Source organism: Dromiciops gliroides, chromosome 2 (assembly GCF_019393635.1).
Source record: "Dromiciops gliroides isolate mDroGli1 chromosome 2, mDroGli1.pri, whole genome shotgun sequence".
NCBI lineage: Eukaryota > Metazoa > Chordata > Mammalia > Microbiotheria > Microbiotheriidae > Dromiciops > Dromiciops gliroides.
In genome coordinates this window covers 306917705-306930076 of record NC_057862.1, presented here as the reverse complement: position 1 = coordinate 306930076, position 12372 = coordinate 306917705, and the positions used below count along the sequence as shown (strand labels likewise).

General features: G+C 41.4%; 1 protein-coding gene and 1 pseudogene across 1 annotated transcript in view; one reads left to right on the top strand and one right to left on the bottom strand.

Annotated features, from left to right (window-relative positions):
• ETF1 (eukaryotic translation termination factor 1) overlaps positions 1-12372 on the top strand; it is a 40700-nt gene that overhangs the window by 19031 nt on the left and 9297 nt on the right. The window contains exons 3-6 of the mRNA XM_043983716.1: positions 6829-7004; positions 7679-7818; positions 11044-11182; positions 11552-11742. Of these exons, the coding sequence (XP_043839651.1) occupies positions 6829-7004; positions 7679-7818; positions 11044-11182; positions 11552-11742 (646 nt within the window). The remainder of the gene's footprint in view (positions 1-6828; positions 7005-7678; positions 7819-11043; positions 11183-11551; positions 11743-12372) is intronic.
• LOC122740883 lies at positions 3256-5183 on the bottom strand (annotated as a pseudogene).

Genomic DNA, 12372 nt, shown 5'->3' with positions numbered 1-12372 from the left:
AGTCCTTCCTCACAAGGAGACAGATATGTATTACATATAGCAGGCATCCTGATGATAAAATTCATAAGCATATATTCCCTGGGATGGCAGCAGATTGGACAGACACAAAGCCAACTTGACCTCATTTACACGTACCTGATTAAAATAATCACTGCATTTTAAAAAAATCACTGAATTGTACTCACTTTTATTTGGAACAATTTTCCTGTATTAGTCTTGTTTTTGTTAACTTTGATTTAAATTTGTTTCATCTTAAAAAGTAGATCTCTTTATGTGAGAGTTATGCTCCAAAATACCCAGTAATATGGGCCATTACTTGGGCCCCAGGGTCACAGCTCACAGTGTGGAAAATTCCAAGTTAACCTTTTTCAGCCTCAGTTTCCTCCTCTTTAAAAATGGGTGTGCTATCTATCTTGCATTTGACTTTGAAGATCAAAGCAAATGAAAGTGCTTTATACACTGTGAAGGAATGTAAAAATTCATTATCATCTAAATATAATGGGAAAAAGCAGAAAACTAGTGTGACCTTACTGAGTCAACAGTATTATTCTATACTGTCTTTTGTGTTTTGTTGTTTTGGCATGAGCTTGGAGCTCGGGTTCTATAAGCATGACTGCTACCCATGTGCCTTGGTCTGTGCTCCCAGCCCAGGATGGCTTAATTGAGGTTTGGAATGATTCCCAAACAGACCAACCACCACCAAGGAGGCTTCAAGAGTTTTCATCTAAACAACATAGTATTATGCTAAATTGGTGTGAGGAAATATCCACTTTTTCACATGCTGCTTATGAAGTTTTTGTTTTCATTTGTTTTGTTGTTTTTCAAGTATTCTATTGAGGAATGCATCATAATATAGTGGAAAGATTTATTTGAGACAGAAGACCGGGGTTATAGTCCCCAATCTGCTGCTAACCAGCTGTGTATTGTCGAATAGTTTAACCTCTGTCCCTCAGTTTCCTCATTTTTTAAATGAGTAGTTCCTTCCAATTTTAACAATCTTATGATTCTGTGAGTCTTTCCCCTGGCATTTTTTTCATGGTAGGAATGTCAGTTTGAAGCAGCCAGCATTATTATTTTCCATAGAGTGGAGTAATGTTATTATTTGGGTTTGCCATAAAAGTTTTGACAGTAACTTGAGCTCTAGATTCAGCAGATAGAACTACATATGTGCAGTGTTTGGTTGGTATGTGGTGTTCCTTTACTAGGTCAGTAAATTGCCTTTAAATCTCTCCTGTTTTTGCTGTGAAGTTTAAAGCTAAGAAGGAGCAGCGTTGTCTTAATCCTCCTTTCAGTCAGACGTTTGTAAAACTCCCATCGTGTAGGGACACTGAGGGTACAAAGAAAAAATGGACCAACTACTCCTGCTTCCGAGGAGCTCTCGTTCTGTTGAAGAACACAGACTCATCAAAGTGTATTCTAGTCTGCTGATGTTTGACTTAAATAATAGTCACGGGCTCCTTAGATTGTATCCAGGGAGACTTATGGATTCTTTTACATTAGCTAAAAGTTGTCTTTGGAAGCAGCTGTATGTCATGGGTTCCCATATTTGTGGTGGAAGACTGATTTTTTTAAGTTTATAAATGAAATTTGTAATGAACAGAATAGTCCTCTTCTTACAGTTTGAAGGGATGTCTTTGAGCTCTTAGAAGCTGCCATACCACTGAAATGTGTCTAAATCAGCCGGGAATATTGTTAATGAGCTCATACAATTCTCCACCATTTGACCCACTTAAGAGCTTCCTCCCATTTCCTTCCTATCCTTTAGTTTGGAGAGAAGAGCTTGTTTCACTGTCCAGAGGGTGGCAGCAGAGGCCTATCACACTATCCCAATAATTTTATCCTCTCTACAGTGGTTATTGTTTAGTCATTTTTCAGTTGTGTCTGATTCTTCATGATCCCATTTGGGGTTTTCTTGGCAAGGATACTGAAGTGATTTGATTTGCCCTTTCCTTCTCCGGCTAGTTTTACAAATAAAGAAAGTGAGGCAAAACAGTTATGTGACTTTCTCACGTCACAAAGCTAGTAAGTATAAGGCCAGATTTGAACTCTGCTGGCCCCTCTACAGTGGTAGCTTTAGTTAATTTCTTCAACAAACTAAATTTGGTGGATTTTAGGGCCTAAATTTAGAGGGCTAGCATAGAACCTTTGCTTTTCATACAGCAACAATGTCATGAAGTTTTACATTTTTAGGCCATTTGGCAACCTGAAGATAGACATAGAGTTCTTGGGGCTGAGATGAACTGGGTACCCACTTTAACTATCTCTTCTTAAATAAAGCTACTGTCCCCAAGGTTTCTGTCAAGTTAGCACAAAGGAAATGAATGGGAGAGATGAACAGTGGAGCCTATCTCTGATAATGTTGGGAACAGAACCAACAATATTATAGACTGTTTTTCCTCTGTATGGTAGTTTGGGTGGTGGGTTCAGGAGCAGATGGGATGTGGACATGCTACATCTAAATCCATGTCATAAATTATATAATGGAAATCTCTTCTGCTTTTCTTAGTGCCGCTTCCCTTCTTTGTTCTCTTACCCTGTTTTACAAGCCTTCTGTTTGGTTTTGTTGTTCTGCTTCTTTCTTTGCCAGTTCTCTCTAAAATATGGGTGGATGGAATTCATATTTGAAATAGGCTTACTGGTCTAACAAGGAAAAGCTCACTAATTAGGGAAATATTAGGAACTTTTTTTTTTTAGCTCTCCTACCCAGCCGGGCAGGGTCTGGGCAAAGAGAATGACTTTTTAAGGAAGAAGAGGCCTTCTCTCCTTCCTGAAAAACTGTCTAGAGAGGAAAGAGTGAGCACAGCCAGCCTGTTCCTTTCTGATCCAGGGGCAGGGCTGGTTCACACCAAGGGGAGGGGCCGAGAGCTGGGGAGATACTGGTTTCCTTGCAGGGTGTCTGGACCCGTCATGTTTTCTCTGAGCTCTGCGGTGACTAACAGGGCAGGCGGGGGGTGGGGGGGTGGGGGGTGTCTTGAGGATTCCTGCACAGAGGGCTGCTGTGGTCTGCTCATCCTCCGTTCCCGGCTTTGGCCTAGCCCCTCCACTCACGGAGCATGAGGCCAGAGAAGGCCCGAGAAGGCCCTGGCAGCCCTGGCTGAGGGAGGGCTGGTAGCCATGACCTTCACAATCAGATGCCGGGTTCTGACTCGTTGCACCAGCGGGACACAACTAGACCGACATCCTGCCCCAGCTGACCAGCCAACGAGGTTGGGGCTCAGCTCAAATCTCTGTGGCCTCATGTCAATGACAGCTTGGTCAGTGCTGGCTTTTCTTGGCTGCTGGCCGGGCCTTGGGTGTGATCCTTTTCCTCTTCTTCCCAAATGGCTTCTTCTTCCTCCTCATGATTTCTTTGGTCTGCTGGGGAGTGGAGGACTCTGCAGCCACTGGGAGCTGGAGCTGGTAGCCCATCAGCTCGCACCAGCCCACAGCATAGATGTCGGGCGACTCACAGTCCACCCACTGGTCATACTTGCTGTCCCAGCCATCAGAGTGAATGCTGAGCAGCTGCTGTACCACCCTCTTCACCATGGCCACACAGATGAGGTGTGGCTCCATCAGGTCCACAGCCTCCAGCTTCGTGCCCACCTTGAAGCCGTGGTTGGGACAATCCATGTTGGAGAGTCAAGCAGGAGCAGCCTTTGAGTTGGTCTCTTCCAGGTAGGCGGTCCAATCAAAGGTCTTTGCATCATACCCCTTTGGAGGTGTGAAGTCAGTGGAGTTCTACTGACAGAAAGTGGCCGGGAAGATGGCATGTGATGAAGCGTGGTGACAGAACCATTCTGAGCCATCCACAGAGGTGGAGCCGTCAGTGCAGATCATGAGGTAGCCGTCCAGCAGTTGCCCAGGTTCAGCAGGTCGATGGCCTCCAGCTTCATTCCCTCTTCAAACCAGCCACCTTCTGTGTAGACGGCTCGCACCTTCTTGAAGAGGTAGGAAACGGTGTCACAGTAGATCTTCCAAAAGGTTGGGTGGCTGCTGAGCTCTCCATGCCTCTCTGGTTTCTCGATGCTATGGCCAACACAGCAGGACCAGCCCGCAGGGTGGATGACAGGACTCCACATGTGGCACCAGAAGTCATCATCCCCATCGCCATCCTCATAGAGCAGTCGCAACCGGCCCCCAATCACAGTGTCTACCATGGCCATGCGTGTCCTGGACACATGAGTCTTGTCTACCACCTCTACCCACATACCCTGACGGAACGGGTATTTCGTGCTTTCTGGCATCTTAATGTGGAAATCCACAGGGAGAGTCCTGGCTCCCACCAGCCACTTCATAAGGTAACTCCTCCAGTTTGTGTACTTGGCGTAAATGGTCTGTGAGGGCACCAAGATCTTGCTATTGATGGCACACCCCCTGATGGGGTGCATGTCCACCATGCCCAGGTTACACCAGAAGTCGTGGCTGCAGTTGTTCTCAAAGCCTTTGTAGCGCAGGAGCACCCGATAGCCTGCCGTCTGGATGACCGAGGGGATCCAGTAGACACGGCTGGGGAGCATGGCATAACCTCCACCTTCATCCCCTTCACCACATCATCCCACTGATCAAATAGCGGAATGTGTTTGAAGCAGCTGACAGGGGCTGCCTTATAATTGTGTTCCTTTAGGAATTTCCCCCAGTCGAAGCCCAGGACCAGAGCATCCTGCCCGGGTGGGGTCCCATCTGCGAGCTGCCCTGTGCCCTGGGAGTGAAAGAAGGCTCCGATCTTGGCAGACCAAGCAGCCTTGTGGAGGACCTTGGCCTTCTTGGTGGGAGGCTTCCCCTGTAACCTTGCCAAGATACTGGCTTTCTTGGAGTTGGACAAGTAGCTCCGGGAGCAGGAGAAGCTGCAGAAGCGCTTGGTTTTGGAGAAGGCCTCCCGCATGCCCACGATGCTGCATATTTCACAGACCGCTGGCTCTGAACCGCTGCCATCCTGGGAAACGGGGGTTGGGGCTGGGCATCAGCACTGAGGAGGTAGGGAGCTCCCCAGCCTCCCGGTCATGCGATTCATTCTCATTGTCGCTGGACTCCTCCAGGCAGGAGCTGCTCTTGCTGCCCAGGCTACTGGTGTATCCTCAGAAGCTGTTGTAGCCCCCAAAGAGGTGCAGCTCCTCCTCCTCTTCCTCCTCCTCATTGTCATCATCTTCCTCTTGATCCTCCATCCTCTCTGAGGAAGGCGTCTCCTCAAGGCCCCACTCCATGAGGCTGCGTAGGCCCTGAAGTCCTCACTGTGAGCCCGCCACCGCACCTAATATTAGGAACTTTTGACAGTGTTCTTTTTTCTTTATTCTTTTACTATCCTCCTGTTCCCATTTATATAAGGACTTCAAATCCACAAACTCCCAAATTTGAGAATCATGTAGAAATGTATTTAACATCAAATTGTATAGTATACTTTATCTTAGAACAGGTAAATATGCCTACAAGATAGATTGGTGTAAATAGTATCAATAGCTATTATAGGGGGCAGCTAGGTAGTGCAGTGAATAAAGCAGTGGCCCTGGATTCAAGAGGACCTGAGTTCAAATTCAGCCTCAGACACTTGACACATACTAGCTATGTGACCCTAGGCGAGTCACTTAACCCTCATTGCTCCACCAAAAAAAAAAAAAAGACCCAAATATATTATAATAACCCCCTAGTTAACTGATAGTAACAGCTTTTTGTCTTGTGTTTAGTTTATCATTATAGATTGGGTCTTGTGAGGGTCACAGTTCTTTGACTTTGTAAAGAATTGAATTAGTCTAGTATAAATTCTTTTTCTCAGCTTGGTATGCTAGTATAAATTTGGTTGCAGGCACTTTTTTGGGGAGGGGGTGAAGCAATTGGGGTTAAGTGACTTGCCCAGGGTCACACAGCTAGTGTCAAGTGCCTGAGGCCGGATTTGAACTCAGGTCTTCTTGAATCCAGGGCCTATGCTTTATATACTTCGACACCCTATAAAATTCGATACAGAGGTATCCAGTCTTTTTTTTTTTTTTTTTAATTTTGGTGAGGCAATTGGGGTTAAATGACTTGCCCAAGGTCACACAGCTAGTAAGTATGTTAAGTGTCTGAGGTTGGATTTGAACTCAGGTCCTCCTGAATCCAGGGCTGGTGCTCTATCCACTGTGCCACCCAGCCGACCCATCCAGTCTCTTTGAAAGAGAACTACCAACTTAAGGGAATCCTATGGCTGTAAGATTTTTTAAGTTGTGACATATTTTCTTTTTACATAATCTTCATTTCCTAATATATCCTTTATATGTCTTCCATTGTTTTCTCTGATTTCTTAATATTTATTTCTTAGAGTAATAATATGCCATTATATTCACATCCAACAGTTTATTTAGCCATCTACTTTGTTACCAGTTCTTTGCTGCTACAAAAAGTGCTGCTGTTTTGCTGCACGTAGGACCTTTATTTTTATCTTTGAATTCTTTGTGGTATATACCTGTAAGTGGGAACTTACAGGTATATATGTGTGATTTTAAGTCATTTAGAAGTTATAATTGCTGTTTCAGGCTTCAGTCTTTTACTTCATTTATCTTAGGTTAACTTTCCCCCTCCTCCCCAATTGCTGAATATTCTTTCCCTCTTATTAGATAAGCAAATGAAATTATAAATAAAATCACTTCATTTGAAGTTAAAAATGGAATTAATGAAGAAGAGAATTTTTTTGTCATTGTGTGCTTTGCATAGACCATAGGAATTTCAGCCTAAAACATCTTAGTGTTGAGACATTTGGATTCTTGGGCATGTACAGATAAAATGCTTTTATGAGTTTCTGCTGTTTTTTCCTTCCATTATGATACAAATAGTATGCGATATTTAAGATTCTAACAAATGTTATTCTCTCTTCCTCAGCAATGGCACCAGTATGATATCATTGATCATTCCTCCCAAAGACCAGATTTCTCGAGTGGCAAAAATGTTAGCTGATGAGTTTGGAACTGCATCCAATATAAAATCTCGTGTAAACCGCCTTTCAGTTCTGGGAGCCATTACATCTGTACAGCAAAGACTCAAGCTCTATAACAAAGGTATCTCATTTGTAACCTGATTTCTCCTCCCCTTTGCCCCCCTTTCCTTCATTAAAAACATTTGTGATTTCTATCTACGTGCACTTAAAACGGACTTAAAATATATTTGATTCTTCTTTGTGACTTTTTCCCATTCTGTGTCCCTTTATAGAAAATCACTCGTGGCAAGGTTTTTTGTTGGACTCTATAGCAAGGATGCTGCAGTAGTACTTTGGTCACACTTGTTTCCCTAGGCTACTTGTCATCTCCTTTTCTTAGTGGTGGTAATAATAACAATAATAATAGCATTTAGTAGCACTTTAAGCTTTGAAAAGTGCTTTATGTATGTCATCTTATTTGATCCTCATAACAACCCTGTGAGGTAGGTGCTATTATTATTCCCATGGAATATAGCATTATTTTGTTTGGAGACTTAAGTGGTAGTTTTTAAAGTATTGGACTACAAGTGTTAACATGTTCTTATAAATTTGAACATTTTGGAGCAAGTTTCAAAATGTAGAGAGACTTAAGGTTTAAAATCTTAATCTTGTGCTGTGCCTTAGACTGATTCCTAGTCTTCTGAAGGACGAAGGCTAAAATCAAATTGCTATCAAATCTCAGATGTTAAAATTATTTTAAAGCAAGAATCCAAGGAAACTGGGTTTCAATGGGATTAAATGATTGTATTTTTGCAGTACCTCCAAATGGTCTGGTTGTTTACTGTGGAACAATTGTGACAGAAGAAGGAAAGGAAAAGAAAGTCAACATTGACTTTGAACCTTTCAAACCAATCAATACATCATTGTATCTGTGTGACAACAAATTCCATACAGAGGTAAGAATCCAAACAGTTTTCTATCATGGATTTTGAAAGAAAGCCATTCATTTGTTCAGTCGAGAGGGCTGGGGGAGGGAAGGAGTGGTGGAACAAGGTTTAAGTAGTGGTGCTTGATAGTTTCTATTTCTGATACACATTATCTCCCAAATCTATACTACTACTGTAGCAAAATACTGGCTTTATACAATATCCACACAATATAGGGGTTTATATGAAAACTAAAAGAACCATGTATCTATATTTGCAGTGGGCGGGGCTTTGCTTGGCAGACAAGGAGACAGGAAGCTCATGGGACATTCATTAGTCTTTAAATAGTCTTTGTTGCCAATTTGTTCTTGCTGATTTGGTGAGGAAATGGAATGTCACCACTCCAGATGTTCAGTGACTAAACTGAAAAGAGAGGACCCTAACCTTTTTCTGCCAACCATGAGGACAAACCATTCTCAGAAAAAAAAAATAAAAACCAGTCTTAAGTCCTTGAGTAGAAAGGGTGGCTTTTAAAAGAAGTGCAGTAAGATGAAAGCAAAATCCTTTGAAATAAAGCTCAGTTGTTATCATCACATTAGTAATCTGTATGGGAGCTAGCATTGTTCAGTTCTGAAGACAAGAATTTGTTTACAGTACGACATCAGCCAATTCAGCTTTTTGAAAGGGGCTAGAATGGGCTTTGAAAGGTAGGAAAAAATAGCATTTGACCCGTCTACCCTTATTTATCAATTCTGTTAGTATATACTTTTTTTTTTTAACTAAACATCTCAATAATGTATAAGCATATTGTGCAGTACCACAGTTTGTCTTGAGAACCTACTTTTTGGATCATGTATTTTAATGGCATCGCAGTGGTGTTAGTCATTTTAGTAGACAGAATATCTCACTAAAATGACCCATATCCATAGACAGTAGGCCAGTCCAAAATTTTAAATCGACTTCTGGTTCAGTCGTTTTACCTTTCATGGACCATGGTAGTGAAAAAAATCCTACAGTAGACTGAGAATGGGTATTCATCCAATGGATGATAGTGGGTAAATTGATAGCAATTCAGATGACTGAGAATTTTTGATGACACAAATCAGGGACTTCTCAGTCTTTGCTGCATCTCTTTTATTTTATTTTATTTTATTGCTGCATCTCTTTTTTGTTTTGTTTTGTTTTGGGTTTTTTTGTGGGGCAATGGGGGTTAAGTGACTTGCCCAGGGTCACACAGCTAGTTAAGTGTCAAGTGTCTGAGGCCGGATTTGAACTCAGGTACTCCTGAATACAGGGCCGGTGCTTTATTCACTGCGCCACTTAGCTGCCCCTTTGCTGCATCTCTTAATGATACAACGTAGACTTGCAAAATATTTTTTGTCAGACATTTCCTACTAGAAGTCACCACCCTGTCATACTTCACCTGATTATGGTTTGACCATGGCAGAGTTTGAATTCTGTGGGGTTCATTGTTGCTTGGCAACCTAACTTAATAAGTTTACCTTCGATAGTTTTTTTGAATCCTAACTTCTTCCCCAAGGGTCTATGTAATCTTCCTTGTTCTGCTTCCTTTGGACTTAGCAGGGGTAACTTGGTGTACAGTTGAGTATATTCTCCATCAGAATCAGAGTTAAGCTAATTGTGTCAGCTAATGGAGAAGAATACTTTGGAGGAACGTTTGTTCCCCACAGGTGGCAGTGTTATCTCTGGTTTCCCTCAAGCCAATGTAACAGATCATCATTAAGAATACAACTTCATTAACATGTACACCAGTCCTTGATGGTAATTACTGCATGGTAGACATTGGGAAACATCTGTTCCAGGATTGGGCAAAGATTGATTAAAAAAAAAAAAAAGAACAGATTCTTGATCACAGTGATTAATCTGTACTTTCCTGGTTGATACTTAAAGGCACTATTTTCCTATTCCCGATTTAAAGTGGGATGTGTCTTCTGAAATGTAAGAAGGTTACCACCCAGCAACTGTCAGTCTGCCAAGCTTATAGGGTACAGGCTATCATCTTGTCCTAAAAGCTCCTACTTTGCCATATGGGGGATAGAAAATTGGAGGTGAAAATTTTATTCTAAGGAGAGTGTTTCCCCACCCCACCCCCCAACTCTTAAATCCTTGGTTCAGTTAGTTGTGCTACCTTTAAAACCCAAAGTGTATGTGTGTGTGTGTGTGGGGGGGTGTCCTTGTGTTGAAGTTTGCAGTTAAATGTCATTTAAATACTATATTGCCCCTATCTTTTTTTTCCCCATTAAAAGAGATCTCATTTTTGGGGTATGGCCTAGTTTATAGAGTTCTGGTCTTAGACTCAGAGTTTAAGTGCTTCCACTTAAAAATTTTAGCTATTTGACCATGGACAAAGCACCTAATCTTTCGATGCCCAACTACTGAGTGCCTTCCCCCATAATTTTACCTTTTATCTATTTTTTGTATGCTTATACAGGTACATATACAAGTTGTTTCCTCTGACTAGATTATAAATTCCTTGAGAACAGGAACCGTTTGACTTTTTATCTTTGTACCCACAGCACTTAGCACAGTACCTAGCTCATAAGCAATTTAATCATTGCTTGTTGATTGACCATAAGTTATGGATAAGTTTTGCTGATCTGCATTGGTGGAGGGAGTTTCCTATATCAATGAGATTCCAGGCGTGTATGATAGGAAATTATATTCTTGAGCCAGAAGATGTCTTCTTCAGATACTTGTTCTCAGTTTCACACTTCTTAGGCCCACTTCAAAGAAGGAAGATTACATGACAGGTTCTCTTAAATAATGGAAATTCAGATCCTTAAATTTGTAAGTTTTATACACCGAGTTTTCTGAGGTTTTTAGATCTTTCCTCTGCCTTATTTTAATAGGATTACAAGGGTAAGTTCAAAATGGCAATCTCCTTTTAATGAATTAGGCACTTGTTACCTTTTCTATCTTTTGGTCATCAAGTAAATTGACATGCTCCACAGTCCTCTTAATGGTTAGCTCAGAAAACTCCAGTGAGGTTCAATACTTTTTGGAATCAGTTACCTTATATCTGAAGTTAGCATCACTAGCTTTTTTACTTCAGCACCGCTAACTTAAATGTCAAAAGAAATCTGTTTTGTGTGTTTATTCTCATTCAGTTCAACAAACTTTTAAGCACCTCTCATGTGCAAAGCATGTCCTGTTGTTTATGCTATCTTAGTTCTCAGAGAATTTTTGCTCTGAGTCATTAAGAAATCTGCTTATTGTGTGATGTTCATTTTCTAGGCTCTTACAGCGCTACTGTCTGATGATAGCAAGTTTGGCTTTATTGTAATAGATGGTAGTGGTGCACTCTTTGGCACTCTGCAAGGAAACACAAGAGAAGTCCTGCACAAATTCACTGTGGATCTCCCAAAGAAACACGGTAAACTAGGAAGAGAACACGAACTCATTTGTCTTTCTCCTAACAATAATAGGAAAGCTGAAGTCGTGTGAGAAAGGAACAGCAGAGTAAAATACAGATTGTAGGCTTGGAGATATTGTTGAATAATTAAAGATGTGATCATTTTTCCTTTCTGAAATTTTCAAAATAATCTAGAAATCTAAGGTTTAAGCCCATCTTGTTAAATGCTAAAGAGTAATCATTTAATCTAGTCAAGTATTAAAGAATAATAATTTCATTTATTTGACTGCCTGTAGTCCACTTGAGGAGTGATCAGCCTGGTAATTTTTTTTGTTTTTGTTTTTTCTTGAAAATCATTACTTTGTCTTATACTATATCTTTGTTTCAAAGGTAGAGGAGGTCAGTCTGCCTTGCGTTTTGCCCGTTTACGAATGGAAAAACGACACAACTATGTAAGGAAGGTAGCAGAAACTGCTGTGCAGCTGTTTATTTCTGGGGACAAAGTGAATGTGGCTGGTCTCGTTTTAGCTGGATCAGCTGACTTCAAAACTGAACTAAGTCAATCTGACATGTTTGATCAGGTGAGTGAAAGAGGGGGAGCTTTTTATTATGTGTCTTAGGGTAAGAGTTCTCATGAACCTTGGCAAATCAGCATTGGGACTTCATGCATCTAGCATTGTTGGCAGCTAGAGAACCCAGTTTCAGTGATAGCTAATGTAAGTATTCTGGCTTAAGTAATAGGGATTTAGTATTAAAAGGAATTGTTCCCTGCTGTACGTTAGCTTATCATTTATTCTGGGAGAAAGCAAGGAGATGTGAAGATCTCTGGATTAGAACAGGGGATAGGAGAGACAAATGGTTGAGGGAGCAGCACACAGCAGTGGTTTAGAAATTATGCTTTATTCCAAAGAAGTGTGTCATTTGGTAAAGGGTCACTCATTTGTGTTAAAGAGCTATGTTTTCCATATCCTTTTCTGGTTTGTGCCTTGCCATGGCTGAGATCATTGTCCCTCTTTGCTATTTCTCCCTTTTCACTTCTTAAAATACTCAGAGTATCCATCCATGTTGAAATAAAGGGAGGATGCAATGAAGATTGCAAATGCCTCAAATCCTCATTGAGATGCAGGTTCAATTCAGACGGTTCCCTGATCAGAAAGAACTAGTTTGTGCCTGTTTTCATGGATCATCAGGCCCTAAAACTTTTATCACCT